The following is a 14,341-nucleotide window of genomic DNA, read 5'->3' as shown; positions in this document are numbered from 1 at the left end:
ACATACATCATAAAATAAGATTTTTTTGTGGCAGCAGTACAGTACAATGCATAAAGTTACTACATTACTGTGTGAACATCCTAGACACCCTGGTGTGCACTCTCTCTCTCTCTCTCTCTCTCTCTCTATATGTACACACACACATATACACACACACACACACACACACACACACACACACGTGGTTGATAAGTTTGTGGCCTAAGATAGAAGGAGATGAGTTATACAGCTCTCATTACATGCACATGCAGGTCAACTCTTTGAGTGATTATGCAGAAAGTTTGAAGTTAATGACTCATCTTCTTCTACCTTAGGCCACAAGCTTATCAACTACCCCTCGGGGGGGGGGGGGGGGGGTGTGTGTTCCTAAGACTTTTGCACTGTACAGTATATAAATACTACATGTATAAAATATATATTATATAAAATATTATTTTGATTAACTTTAATGATGTAATATAATAATTCAAATAAATATGATTACTTTTTTGCAATATATACATTACGGCGCAAAGACACACACAAGCACGCGTGTTCTGTGCACGAAGTTCTATGTTCTGGTTTCCATGTTAGTTGATGTAACTTGAGCCCTTTGGGTTGATGCCGCTGGCTACCGAGTCTGAATAAGAGGATGACAATTCCTCTGGAGTTGAACATGAAGAGATGATAGAAACAGGTTTTCAAGTGGCGACTTACACAGTAGGACCTCTCTGTGGCACAAATGTCACTTGGGTGAGGGGCGAGGAGAGCTATACTGGAGGACTCTAAGAAGGAGCAGAATTATCTTTGAGGAAAACGTCATACAGAATTACAGAATATCACAGAATGTGGCTGATAGGAAGGGGTATAATTTTAAGGCAATTGGAGGAAAATATAAGGAGTTTACAGAGAGTGCAGAGGGTGTGAATTGCCTTGCCAGGGGTGGTGGAAGAGGCACTTACAACATTAGGGGCATTAATGAAACTTAGTTAGGCACAATTATCTATCTATTTGTTGAGGCCCTTCCAACCCCTCAAGCTGCGATGCCCAACAACCTCTAATTTAACCCTAGCCTAACCACTGGACAATTTACAATGACTAATTGACCTACTGACCAGTGCATCTTTGGACAGTGAGAGGAAACCAGTGGATCCGAGAAAACCCACGCATTCCACGAGCAGGATGTTCAGATTCCCCATAGGTGACGCTGAAACGGAACTCCAAACTCCAGTGCCCTGAGCCTATACAGCATTTCATTAACCGCTATGCTACCATGACGCCCACATGGAGGATAATAGAGTGATTATGTGGGAAGGGGCGGGTGAGTTTGATCTTAGAGTAGGTTAAAGGGTGGGCATGACACCATGAACTGAAGGGCCTGTACTGTGGTGTAGTGTTCTGTGTTCTGGAATTGTACAGCAAGGATGATATTTAATCCATTATGTTTGTGCCTGATCTTTACAATAATTTGCTCATTAATTCCACTCCCTCCTCCTTTCTCAGATACTTATATCCCTCCCATGTTCAGTGTATAAATAATCCCATGGAAACTGCATCCAACACTGCTGCATTCCTCAGATCTTAACAACACGTAGAACATTTCATCCTTTATCAAACCCCATGTCATTTTCTCCTCTGTTCAATTTCCCCCCAACCTCCCCTGCCTCAAGGTGAACAACACCAGCATTGTCAAAAGTCACTTATCTTCTTTTGCACTGAGGATATTTTCTTGGCCTAGTATCCTCTGATATAGTCATGCAGGCCTTTTGGCCCAACTGGTCCATGGCAACCAAGACCCCCATCTAAGATAGTCCCATTTGCCTACATTTGGCCCACATCCCTCTAAACTAGGACCCATACCATTAACCAAGGGGTCCATGGACCCTGGGTTGGGAACCTCTGCTCTGAACCATTCTGATCCATGTACTCTTCAAGTATGGGGCTGTGCAAAAGTCTCAGGAACATATATAGATCTAGGATGCCTAAGAGTTTTGCATAGTACTGTGTTTGCAAACATGGAGTGGAGAGTGAGTTTGTAAATCTGGCAGGAATAAAGGTTGTTCGGAATGGCGAGAGTGGATCACCACGGGATGGGTGTGGGAGAGGTGGCAGAGAAGCAGTGCGCATGCAGACATGCCCAGTTCTGAGGCACCAGTCAGGGCCATTTGATTCCAAACAATTCGTTGATTGATCACCTAGGCTGGCCCTCTGGTGCTTCCCACTCCCAACCATGATTCTCCTCTCCCTGCCCCCTTCCCACTGTCAGTCCACAATAGAGATTCATATCAGAATCAGGTTTATCATCAGTCACGTATGTCATGAAATTATTTTTGTTGTGGCAACAGTACAGTGCGATACATAAAATTACTACAGTACTGTGAAAAAAGCCTTAGGCACTCCAGCTGTATGTATGGGCCTAAGACGTTTCATATACTGACCACTCTCTGGGTGAAGAAGTCCCTCGTGTGTCTGTTAAATCTTTCCACACCTGCCCTAGACCTGTGATCCCTAGTTCTTGATTCCCCAACCCGGGGATAAAGATTGTAGGCATTCACCCTATCTGTAACCCTCATGATTTTACACTTCTCTCTGAGATCACGCTTCATTCTCCTACACTCCAATTTTAAAAAGTCCTGACATACTCAAGCTTTCTCTTTTGCTCGAGGCCCGACAAGATAAAACTTGTGACACACACAGCACGCAGAAGGAACTCAGCAGTCAGGCAGAGAGGAATAAAGAGTCGACGTTTCAGGCCGAGACTCTTTGGCAGGACTCTATACAAGTTTTATAAACACAGTCTTTTGAGTTTAAAAAACTTGTAAATCTCCTTTTCACACTTTCTATTTCAATGCTGTCTTTCCTAAAGCAGGGTGACCAAAGTTAAACACGATATTCCAAATGCAGCCACAGTAATGTCTTGGGCACTAATATTAATGTATCAATAAATCTCACAGTGGCTAAACTGCAGTTTCCCCAAAAATGATTTATTCCCCAAAAATGATTACGGACCCTCTAAGGATTTACATAAGCTTTACTTACTTCTATTTGCCAACTGAGTTCATTGTTTTTTTTCCTCCACAGGTCAACAATGAATCCAATATTCAGTGATTGCAGTAAGAAATTTCTGAACAGCTTCTTGAGAAGATTTAACGTCAGTTGCTTGAAGGATCGGCCAGCCACCTCCATGGTGAGTTTGGGAATCTCACATTGGTGGAAGAAATATAATGCTATTTCCTTAACCAGTTCCATGGGACTTTTCAAATCACAAGGTTTTATCACAAGGAAGTCCTCAGTATCAGTTATTTATTTATTTATCTATCTATTTATTTATTATAAAATTGCCGGGATGGAGATGTGTCTCTCCTAAAGGAGATATAAGGTGCTCCTTCCCTCCACGAGCCTGCAGGTTACCCTTGAGCAAGGTGTAGCAACTACTTAGCCTCCCCGATCAGGGTCACATGAAGCCATGGGAGCAGGTGGTGGATGGTCGTATGAGCTGCTGGTGCATATCACAAGTCCTGGTTTTGCGACCACTGATGCCAGGGAGATAATCTCTGAAGGGCAACACTCAGAAGATGCTGAAGGAACTCAGCAGTTCAGGCAGAATCAATGGAAAAGAGTCATCAGTCGATGTTTCTGGCTGAGACCCTTTTTCAGGACTACAAATGAAGGACGAAAATGCCTGAATATCAATACTCTGTACAGTAAAGTATTGATAATGTCTAGGGTCACCCGTCTTCTAAAGACATTGCCCAGAAGAAGGCAATGGCAAAATACTTCTGTAGAAAGACTTAGCAAGAACAATCATGGTCATGAAAAGACCATGATCACCTATAACGGCACATAATGATGATGATTTATTATTATAATTACTTTTGATTTGTGCAGTTTTTCTTTTGCACAATGGTTGTTTATCAGTGCAGTTTTCACTGATTCCATTGTACTTCTTTGTCTTACTGCAAGTGCCTGCAAGAAAGTGAATCTCAGGGTTGTGTGTGGTGACATATACGTACTTTGATAATAAATTTACTTTGAACTTCGAGACTGCATACGCTGGAATGGATCAGCACACAAAAAATGCTGGAGGAACTCAACGGGTCAGGCAGCATCTGATGAACTGATGATGTTTTGCGCCGAGACCCTTCACCAGGACTGGAAACAGTGGGCATCTTAGTGCTTCTGCCCATTTTCTATCCTGTCCCATCGATACAGACCACTTCATCACATCAGTGCATTGTGAAAGAATGAGGCAAAACAGTAGCAGCTACAGAGAAAGTGCAGTGCAGGTAGCCAGTAAAGCACAATGTAAGGTTGAGTGTCCATTCGATTGCACTAGGAGCCTGAAGACCAATACTCAATATTTTAGAAACAGCTTCTTCCCCTCTGCCGTCAGATTTCTAAACAGTCCATGAACCCATGAATACCACCTCACTGTTCCTCTTCTGCATTTATTTCCTGACTTTGTCACCGGCATTCAGATATGGCCCAAATGTGGAGAGAGAGAGGGTGAAGCGGGTCCGTAGTTCACAGACTTTAATGCGAATGAAATTTTAAGAGAAAGGAAAACAATAGGCCAAAACAGAGCCATTAACTAAACTCCCAAACAGAAAACTAGATGCCAACACCGCGGCAGAAATGAATATCTAAATACAAAACGAACACAGCTCATTTCCAGCGTCAAGTCGAATTGATAGTCTACTTTCCGGACTAGGCCAAATGTAAGCAGACGACATAACGTTGCTGTGCTTTGCTCATCTCAAAAAGCGCTACAACGAAAAGATGGGGGTTAAACATAGACAGAAGGAAACAGAAATTAGTACGAATGCAATTGCCGAATCTGCTGCGCAGTGTCCTTAGCTGCAGACTTATTTTTTATATATTGCACTGTATTGCTGCTGCAAAGCCAGACACTTCATGTTTCTGATAATTATCCATGCTAGTTTTAGACATTTCTGCTGAGGGGAAACAGTCCCTCCTAGCTACCCCATACCCTCCCCTAGCAGATCCCTGCTCTGCCATCCCACCCCCAAAGAAAACAAGCACAGTCTGTCCTCACAATGAATCACTGTATCTCAGGTTAATATTTCGATATTCTGTTGAATTTCTGTTACACTCTCAGTGTTGTTACGTCCTTTACAAGGGTGTGGCATGGTAGCATAGTGGTTAGCAGAACATTATAACAGAGGGAACAACCTGAGTTCAATTCTTGACACTGCCTTTAAGGAGCTTGTACATACTCCCTGTGACCACGTGGGTTTCCTCCAGGAGCTCTGTTTTCCTCCCACAGTCCAAAGACGTATGAGTTAATCGGTTGATTGGTTACATGTGTGTAATCGGGCAGCATGAGTACAGCACCTATTACCGAGCTGTATCTCTAAATTAGATTAGATTCAACTTTATTGTCATTGTGCCAAGTACAGATACAAAGCCAAATGAAATGCATTTAGCATCTAACCAGAAATGCAAAGAGTAGTGTTATTTACAAAATAACTGCGAATAAAAAGTAAGTGCTACAGCATACAAATATAAAAGTACTGAGACAGTACAATATGGGTGCAATACTGATGTGAGATTTAGCAGGGTCACAGCCTCAGGGAAGAAGCTATTCCTGTGCCCGCTGGTGCGAAAGCGGAGGCTCCTGTAGCACCTACCGGATGGGAGAGAGTAAAAAGTCCATGGTTAGGGTGAGATGCAACCTTGATAATGCTTTTAGCCCTGCCCAGGCAGCATTTATGGTAGATGTTCTCAATGGTGGGCAATTGGGTGTCGATAATCCACTGGGAAAATAATACATAAATAAAAATAAAGACAACACTGAAGCTGATATAGATGCTTTAGGTACATAAAGGTTGTATCGTATGCACATACAATTCCTAAATGGACTTTGAACCCGTGAATGCTACTTCATGTTTAAAAAGAATATATATTACTTCTGTTTTAAAACTATTTAAAATCTATTCAATAGATGTATATATATATATATATATATATATACTTACTGCAATCAATTTGTTTATTTATTTGTTTGTTTACTTATTTTTCTTTCTATACTATGTACTGCATTGAAATACTGCTGCTAAGTTAATGAATTTCACGACACATGCCGGTGATAATAAGCCTGATTCTCATTCTGAAGGATTCACCTGCTATTTATCCCTGCATCACTGGCAATGTATTTATTTAGGGACCAAGGGTGATAGGTTTCACTATTTTGTTTTCCCAGAATATCACGGTAGCATTAATAAAGGACAACAGTTCGATGAATTTGAAGATTGGTGAGTACCAAGCCCGAGGATCTCAATTGGGAAAGTGAGAATAGATGGGTTAACCAATGCCATGCTCGCTGGACAGTGTCATTGGGTTAATATTACTGGGGGGTTGTTGAGCAAACAGACTGAAGGAACTTAGCAAAATGACTGGAGGATTTATCTATCACACATTGAGTTGAAATAGGAAAGCTGAAGGAAACTGAAAGGAAATTGGAAAGTGGAGTAGTATAGATACACTCAATGGCCACTTTACTAGATCGAGGAATGGAACCCGTTGTGGTCTTCTGCTACTGTAGCCATCCACTTCAAGGTTCAATGTGTGGTGTGTTCAGAGATGCTCTTCTGCACACCACTGTTGTAATGCCTGGTTATTTGAGTTACTGTCACCTTCCTGTCAGCTTGAGCCAGTCTGGCCGTTCTCCTCTGACCTCTCTCATTAACAGGGTGTTTTCACCCACAGGACTGCTGCCCACTGGATGTGTTGTTTTTTTTTGTTTTTCGCATCAGCCTTTGAAAACTCTAAAGACTGTTGTGCAGGAAAATTCCAGAAGATTAGCAGTTTCTGAGATACTCAAACCACCCCATCTGGCACCAGCAATCTGGCACCTCTCTCACTTAAACATTTCCCCAAATCTGGGAAGAAAGACTACCTATCTATGCCCCTTGTGATTTTGGACAACTCTATAAGATCACCCCTCAGTCTGTGATGCTCCATGGAAAATAACCCCAAGTCTGTGTAACCTATCCCTATAACTCAGTCACTCAAATCCCGGCTATTACTTTGCAAACCTTTTCTGCACCACTTCCATTGTAATTGCATCATTTCTATATCAGAGTGACCAAAACTGAGTGCAATATATGTAGGATATTTGAGCAGAATTAAGTCATTTGGCCCATCAAGTCTGCTCTGCCATTTCATCATGGCTGATCCACCTTTCCTCTCAGCCCCATATTCCAAGTATGGCCTTGCCAGGGTCTTTTACAATTGAGTCTTGTACAAATATCCCCCCTTCTTGCTATGTAAGTTCATGAAAAGCAAAGTAGGAAGCTAGAAGCCATTTCTCCATCCCAGATTATAGATGACTGGAATATAGAGTACTTTCCCAATATTCTGGCTGACACACTGCACCATTGGTGCTGGAATTGGATGAGTACTTGCTAAGAGCTTGAATGCATAGGGTGAGGGCAGTAGAATGGGATGAGAGTAGAAGGATCCATATAAAAGGGCAGAACAATCTGATGGGCCGAATGGTCATCTCCATGCTGCAATCGCTGCCACCGAGTTCACTGATCATGGACATCCCTGGGGAACCTCCCTTTGAAGGGAGAACAAGCTGAAGCACTGCTGGATTGACTGATGATTGACTCCTTTTGAGGAAAAACTTAGTTAAATTTCTTATAAGGTTATCACACACAATATGCTGAAGCAACCCAACAAGTAAGGCAGCATCTATGAAGGGAAATAAATATTGGATATTTTGGGCCAAGACCCTTCATCAGGACTGGAAAGGAAGAAGCCAGATAAAGACGGTGGGGAGGGGAAGGAATACAAGGGGGAAGGTGGGTGGGTGTGGGAGGGGTGGATGAGGTCAGAAGGTGAGAGGTGGTATAGGTAAAGGGCTGAAGAAAAAGGAATCTGATAGGAGAGGAGACTGGACCATGGGTGTAAAGGAAGGAAGAGGTGTACCAGGGGGTGGTAGGCAGGTGAGGAGAAGGGAGGGGGGTAAGAGAAGGAGTCAGAGTTGGGAATGGAAGAAGAGAGACCAGGAAGGCTGATCTACTGAGTTCCTCCAGCACTCTACGTGCAGAATTTCTTGTAAGATTGGTGTACATAGAAACATCGAAACGTACAGAGAAATACATCATTTGCATCAAATCAAATCAGCAAGGATTGTGCGGGGCAGTCCGCAAGTGTAACCACACGTCTGGTGCCAATGTAGCATGTCCACAACTCACTAACCCTAACTGTACATCTTTCGAATGTGGAAGGAAACCAAAGCACCTGAAAGAAAACCACACATTCACAGGGAGAACGTAGAAACTCCTTACTGACTTCCTTTTTCAACCACTGTGGCCCCTTTCCCCAATTTGAATCCTTCCTTCTCTGGGGGATGAACTGATTTTGCACCTTGTGCATTATTCCCAAGAATACCTGCCATTGCTGTTCCACTGTCTTTTCTGCTAGGATATCCATCCATTTAACTTTGGCCAGCTCCTCCCTCATGGCTCCATAGTCTCCTTTGTTCAACTGCAATACTGACACCTCTGATCTGCCCTTATCCTTCTCAAATTGCAGATAAAAACTTATCATATTATGGTCACTACCTCCTAATGGCTCCTTTACACTTCAAGATCGCTTATCAAATCCTGTTCATTACACAGCACTAAATCCAGAATAGCCTTGTCCCTGGTCGGCTCTCATACAAGCTGTTCCAAGAATGCATCCCGTAGGCACTCTACAAACTCCCTATCCTGGGGTCCAGCACCAACCTGATTCTCCCAGTTCACCTGCATGTTGAAATCCCCCTTAACTACTGTGACATTACCTTTGCCACATGCCAGTGTTAACTCCCTATTCAACTTGCATCCGATATCCATGCTACTGTTTGGTGGCCTGTAGACAGCACCCATTAGGGTCCTTTTGCCCTTACTGTTCCTCAGTTCTATCCACAGAGACTCTACTTCTCCTGATCCTATTACCCCCCTTGCAAAGGACTGAATCTCATTCCTCACCACAGGGCCACCCCACCCCCTCTGCCCACATTTGTGTCCCTACGATAGCACGTATACCCTTGTACATTCATTTCCCAGGTCTGATCTCCCTGCAGCCATGTCTCCGTTATCCCAACAACATCATAGTTACCCATTCGCACCTGAGCTTCAAGCTCATCCCCCTTATTTCTGACACTTCGTGCATTCAGATATATAATTTTTAGCCCATTTCTCCTCTCTCTGTTTAATTCGCTGCCTATTGTGCTTAACCCAGCTCCCCGAACTCCCATCGGGCTATACGCCCCTTGAATTTTGTTGTCCTTCCTAAATTTACTTATTCTTTCTGCACATTTAACTCCATGTTCCGTCAGACCATCCCTCTGTACACGTGTCCTCCTTATCACTTGTTCCACCTCACCTTTCTTTACTACACACTTAATATTCCGGAACCGTGTAGTCCCCACCTGTCCTTTATTCTTCATCTCGCTAACCTCTCTCGCATTCTGGATCCCTGCCCCCTGCAAATTTAGTTTAAACCCCCCCCCCCCCGAGAAGCACTAGCAAATTTTCCTGCAATAACATTAGTACCACTCCAGTTCAGGTGTAAACCGTCCCGTCGGAACAGAGCCCACCTTCCCTGGAACAAAGCCCAATTACCTACAAACCTGAAGCCCTCCCTCCTGCACCATCTTCTCAGCCGCATATTAATCTGTATAATCTTTCTGTTCCTTGCTTCACTCGCATGTGGCACAGGTAGCAATCCTGAGATTGTTACCCTGGAGGTCCTGCCCTTCAGCTTTGCACCTAACTCCCTGGACTCACTACGCAGGACTCCCTCCCTACAAGGACCACAACATCTGGGTTCTTGCCCTCCCTCTCGAGAATAACCCGCACCCGATCTGAGATGTCCCAGACCCCGTCACCAGGGAGGCAACATACCATCCGAGATTCCCGATCTTCCCCACAAAATCTCCTATCCGCCCCCCTGACTATAGAATCCCCTATCACTACTGCTGTCTTCTCTTCCCTCCTCCCCTTCCTAGTCGAGGATCCAACCTCAGTGCCAGAGACAAGACCATTGCAACTTGTTCCTGGTAGGTCGTCCCCTCCAACAGTATCCAAAGCGGTATACTTATTGTTGATGGGAACGGCCACAGTGGTGCTCTGCTCTCTCTGTCTGCTCCCCCTGCCCCTTTTGACTGTCACCCATTTGCCTACCTCCTGTCTTTTCAGTGTGACTACCTCAAATTTTCATGTGATGAGGCTGGAGTTAAATACAGTAAGGACGTTGCTGGGTGGTGTGGTCTGAAAGGCCTCCTTTGTGCTGTATCTCCAAAGAAACAAACTAAATGAATGTGATAATGTGCATCAAGATCAAAACAGGATGAATGTTTCATAGGAAAGGTATTCGTATCATCAGCACTTCTTTTATCTATTGACAGGTATTATTGCCTCCGCTTCATTGGTTCTTTTCATCTTTGCGGCAGTTGATATATTGCTTTTCCTGAAACACAGAAGAAAAGAAAACTGCACGAGCAGCATTCAGCATGTTTCTAACCATCTCCTTCCGCAAAGCGTCGTCTAACCAAAGAACTGCAAGTGATGTAAAGGGGCAAGCTCACACCGCTATTTCAAAATAGTCGATTCAATGAGCCATTATCATTCATTCACTACCTCATCAGATAAGGCAGCAGAGCATAAAATCGTTCACTCAAACTGATCTCAGAGATGAGTGAAACAGAGAAAAGATTTCTGCCATCAAGTTTGCTCCAGTAATGTAAAGATGTATGGTCAAAGTGTATGATCTGTCATTGCTAACCATTCAAATCAACCTATGTCCACCGAGGGAGAATTCTTTTGTAAGTATCTGAATGTTTGAATCATTCATAATGGAATATTTTATAATACAGTACTGCCAAAAGGGTTTGATCCAATACGCATCACAGGGATATAGTCGTTGTTCTTCACACTCCCATCAGGGAGGAGGCTGTGGAGCACACATGCCAGGACCACCAGACTCAAAAAAACAATTACTTTCTCCAAGCAGTAAGGCTGGCCAACAACTCCAGCCACTAACCCACCCTTCCACTACTTTATCATTTCCTGTCAGGGTCACCCCTGTGCTTGGCATCACTTTATGGGCATAAGATCAATCTATGTATATAAGCTATCTCACATATTTATATTTATTGTGTTTTCTTTTGTTAGACATTGGATCTGGAGTAACAATTATTTCATTCTCCTTTACACTTGTGTACTGGAAATCTTGAAGATTGGAAACATCCGTAGTACGTGTATTGAACCAAACTGACCTTGCACTATCTGCTATTAGTTTGTTATGAATGAATTGGTAGAGAAAGAATCATTCAGATTTTTCAAAACAAAAAGACAAACTGTGAAGAATTTGATTTCTTTTATAGTGGGTAAGAAATGAATAGATTTTAATATGCAGAGGGACCTTGAGGTATTTGTTCACATGTTGCAGATGCCTGTGAAAAAATGGGAGCAGAATTAGGCCATTTAGCCCATCGAGTCTGCTCTGCCATTCAATCATGGCTGTTTTGTTATCCCTCACAACCCCATTCTCCTGCCTTCACTCCATAACCTTTGATACCCTGACTAATCAAGAACCTATCAGCCTCTGTTTTAAATATACCCAATGACTTGGTCTCTGCAGCTATCAGTGGCAATGAATTCCACAGATTCACCACCTTCTGCCTCAAAAACATCCTACTCATCACTCTTCTAAATGGAATGTCATTCTACATTGAGCATTCAGTTACAAGAAGCAATTATTTCAGTGTGTGTGGACAACAGGAAGTCTTGCTGCAGCTGTCTAGCCTATGGTGAGATCCAATCTAGAATACAAAAAGAAGGATATACTTGCTTCTGGGGAAGCATGGCACAGATAGATTCCTCAAAGTTGCCATGCAGGTTGATAGGATGGTTAAGAAAGCCTTCATTGGCCTTCATTAGTTGGAGTGCTGCATTCAAGAGTTGTGAGTTAATGTAGCTCTTTAAAACCCTGGTTAGACCAAACTTGGCATGTTGTGGTCGGTTCTGGTCATCTCATTATAGGAAGGATATGGAAGTTTTAGAGAGGGTGCAGAGAAGATTTGCCAGGATGCTGCCTGGATTAGAGAGCATAAGTTCTAGGTTGAGTAAACCAGGACTTTTCCCTTTGGAGTGAAAGAGGATGAGTGGTGACTTGGCAGAGGTGTACAAGATGTTAAGAGGCATTGATGAAATGGACGGGCAGAAACCGCTCCCAGAGTGTAAAAGGTTAATAATTTCAGGAGAATTGGCAAGAAGTATGGAGGGAGGTCAGAGGTCAGGTGTTTTACACAGAGAGTGACAAGTGTGTTGAACGCCCTACTAGGGTGGTGAGCACTGTTCCCTCTAAGCTGTGCGGCTGCATGGTAGCTGCAGTGTTCCCATGCACATAGACTTTGTTGCTGTGCAGCTGGAATTTCTTTTTTTTATAATGTTATTGTAAAATGCCGCACACTTTTCAGGCCACGTAAAAATTTCCTGCTCAAAGCAATGGCTGGTCCACTCAGCTGTGTAAAATAAAAACTAGAGGAAATGTTGTTTGTTGCGAGATGCAGGTACATTGTGAGCATTTAAGAAATTCTTAGACAGGCATATACACTCAATGGCCACCTTATTAGCTAAAAAAAAGTGGCCCCTGAGTGTATGTCCATGGCCTTCTGCTGCTGTACCCCATCCATTCAGGTTTTGATGTGTTATGCTTTCAGAGATGTTCTTCTACACATCACCGTTGTAATATGTAGTTACTTAAATTACTGTTGCCTTCTTGTCATCTTGAACCAGTCTGGCCATTCTTCTCTGACCTCTCTCATTAAGAAGGCATTTTTGCCCACAGAACTGCCACTCAGTGGATAGTTTTTAATCTCGTACACCTTTCTCTGTAAACTCCGGAGACTTTGGGTATCCTTCATTGATTAAATTCAGGGTCTTTGGAGATATTGGGTTTTAAGAATGGATGGAAATTGGAATTAGATGGTCAGGTGGATTGGAGGGTCAAAATTAGTCATGATTTCTCTGAATGGCAAGTAATTTGCAACCCACACAAAACACTGGGGGAACTCAACAGGCCAGGCAGCATCTATGGGAAAGAGTGAACAGTTGATGTTTCGAGCCGAGACCCTTCAGCAGGACTTTACTCTAGATGGTGAGTTCCTGCAGTCGTTTGTGTGTGTTGCTTGGATTTCCAGGATCCGCAGATTTTCTCCTGTCTGTGTTGGGTAATGTTGAATGGCTTACGCTTGGTTGGACTTTTCATGTTCCCAATTTAATAAAATGTGAATTTCAGACAAGAAGTAATGTCATACCTCAGTTTCGACTTTCTTGTTTAGATACTGTGAATCTTAATTCTATAAATGTAAGTAGTTGTTTAACCAGACTTACTACTTCATTACAATACAAACATAATGTTGGAATCAGTTGTTTTTTATGCTTGCAACGACATGTCATTTAAAGTAATGCAAGACTAAAATCATAATATTTACAAACACAATTTGTATTTTTTTAAAATTAGGATATGTTAAACAATATGTGCTGTTGTCTTCAACTACTGGTGGGAAAGAGGTACAGCAGATACATAAGAGTTTATCAGCTTTTTCATTTTTCATTGGGTAAGCATTAGCACTGACACATGTGCTCTGACTATGTGTCTTAATTGGTCAGTCCTTATCTCAGGGATATTTCTTATGTGAAGTATAAAAGTGCCAGTTTTTGTAAAGGTGCCATCTTTGTGTCTTTGTTTTTTCATCTTCCTTAGCTTTATATGCTCTGTATCTGTTCTTTTGTTGAAACTGTTAAATAAATTATCATAAAGCAACAAGTTTTCACTCATTCTTAGACTCCTAACAAAACCTGGGGATCAGAAAATCACTGAGGTCCCACAGTGGTCACAGGTACGATCAAACAATAGACAAGATATTTGTGTACTCAGAGAAACATCATTAATATTGGGTGTCTGGGGTCTCCATCCCCAGAAGCGTTTAGACAATCTGTGTGAATTACTGTGTCACAGCAAAGCTATCTGAAAAACATCACATACAAATAATGTCAACGAGTAGCAAAATAGTGCAGATATTAGAAAGCATTGGGGATTGTTAGGAATGGCAAGACAGAAAGATGAGGTAACTGGAAGAAGAACTAGAGATCATTCCTCAACCTTCGGTTTCTGCGACAGGTAGCTCAATCGTCTGCAACTCATTGGTATGTTCTTTTAGTTTGTAAGAATTGTACCTACATTTGGAAATCCCTTGTAGTTTATAAGTTGTTTGGATTTTATCATTGGAAATTGTATCTGTTTCTGGTTAAAGATGGCACTAGTGGTGCCCAGTGACTAT

At 42.5% G+C, this 14,341-nt stretch overlaps 1 protein-coding gene across 2 annotated transcripts in view; it reads left to right on the top strand.

The window, feature by feature from the left end:
- The window catches only part of LOC132391936 (snake venom metalloproteinase BmooMPalpha-I-like), a 130,132-nt gene extending 116,367 nt beyond the window's left edge, over positions 1–13,765 (top strand). For both annotated transcript variants that reach the window (XM_059965739.1, XM_059965738.1), the window contains exons 12-14: positions 3,061–3,166; positions 6,203–6,254; positions 10,403–13,765. In XM_059965739.1, coding sequence (XP_059821722.1) covers positions 3,061–3,166; positions 6,203–6,254; positions 10,403–10,545 — 301 coding nt within the window. In that variant the 3' untranslated portion in view covers positions 10,546–13,765. The remainder of the gene's footprint in view (positions 1–3,060; positions 3,167–6,202; positions 6,255–10,402) is intronic.
- The last annotated feature ends 576 nt before the right edge of the window (positions 13,766–14,341 follow it).

The sequence above is a fragment of the Hypanus sabinus genome, chromosome 3 (genome assembly GCF_030144855.1).
Source record: "Hypanus sabinus isolate sHypSab1 chromosome 3, sHypSab1.hap1, whole genome shotgun sequence".
NCBI lineage: Eukaryota > Metazoa > Chordata > Chondrichthyes > Myliobatiformes > Dasyatidae > Hypanus > Hypanus sabinus.
Note: the sequence above shows the minus strand (reverse complement) of the source record. Positions and strands in the feature narration are given on the sequence as shown.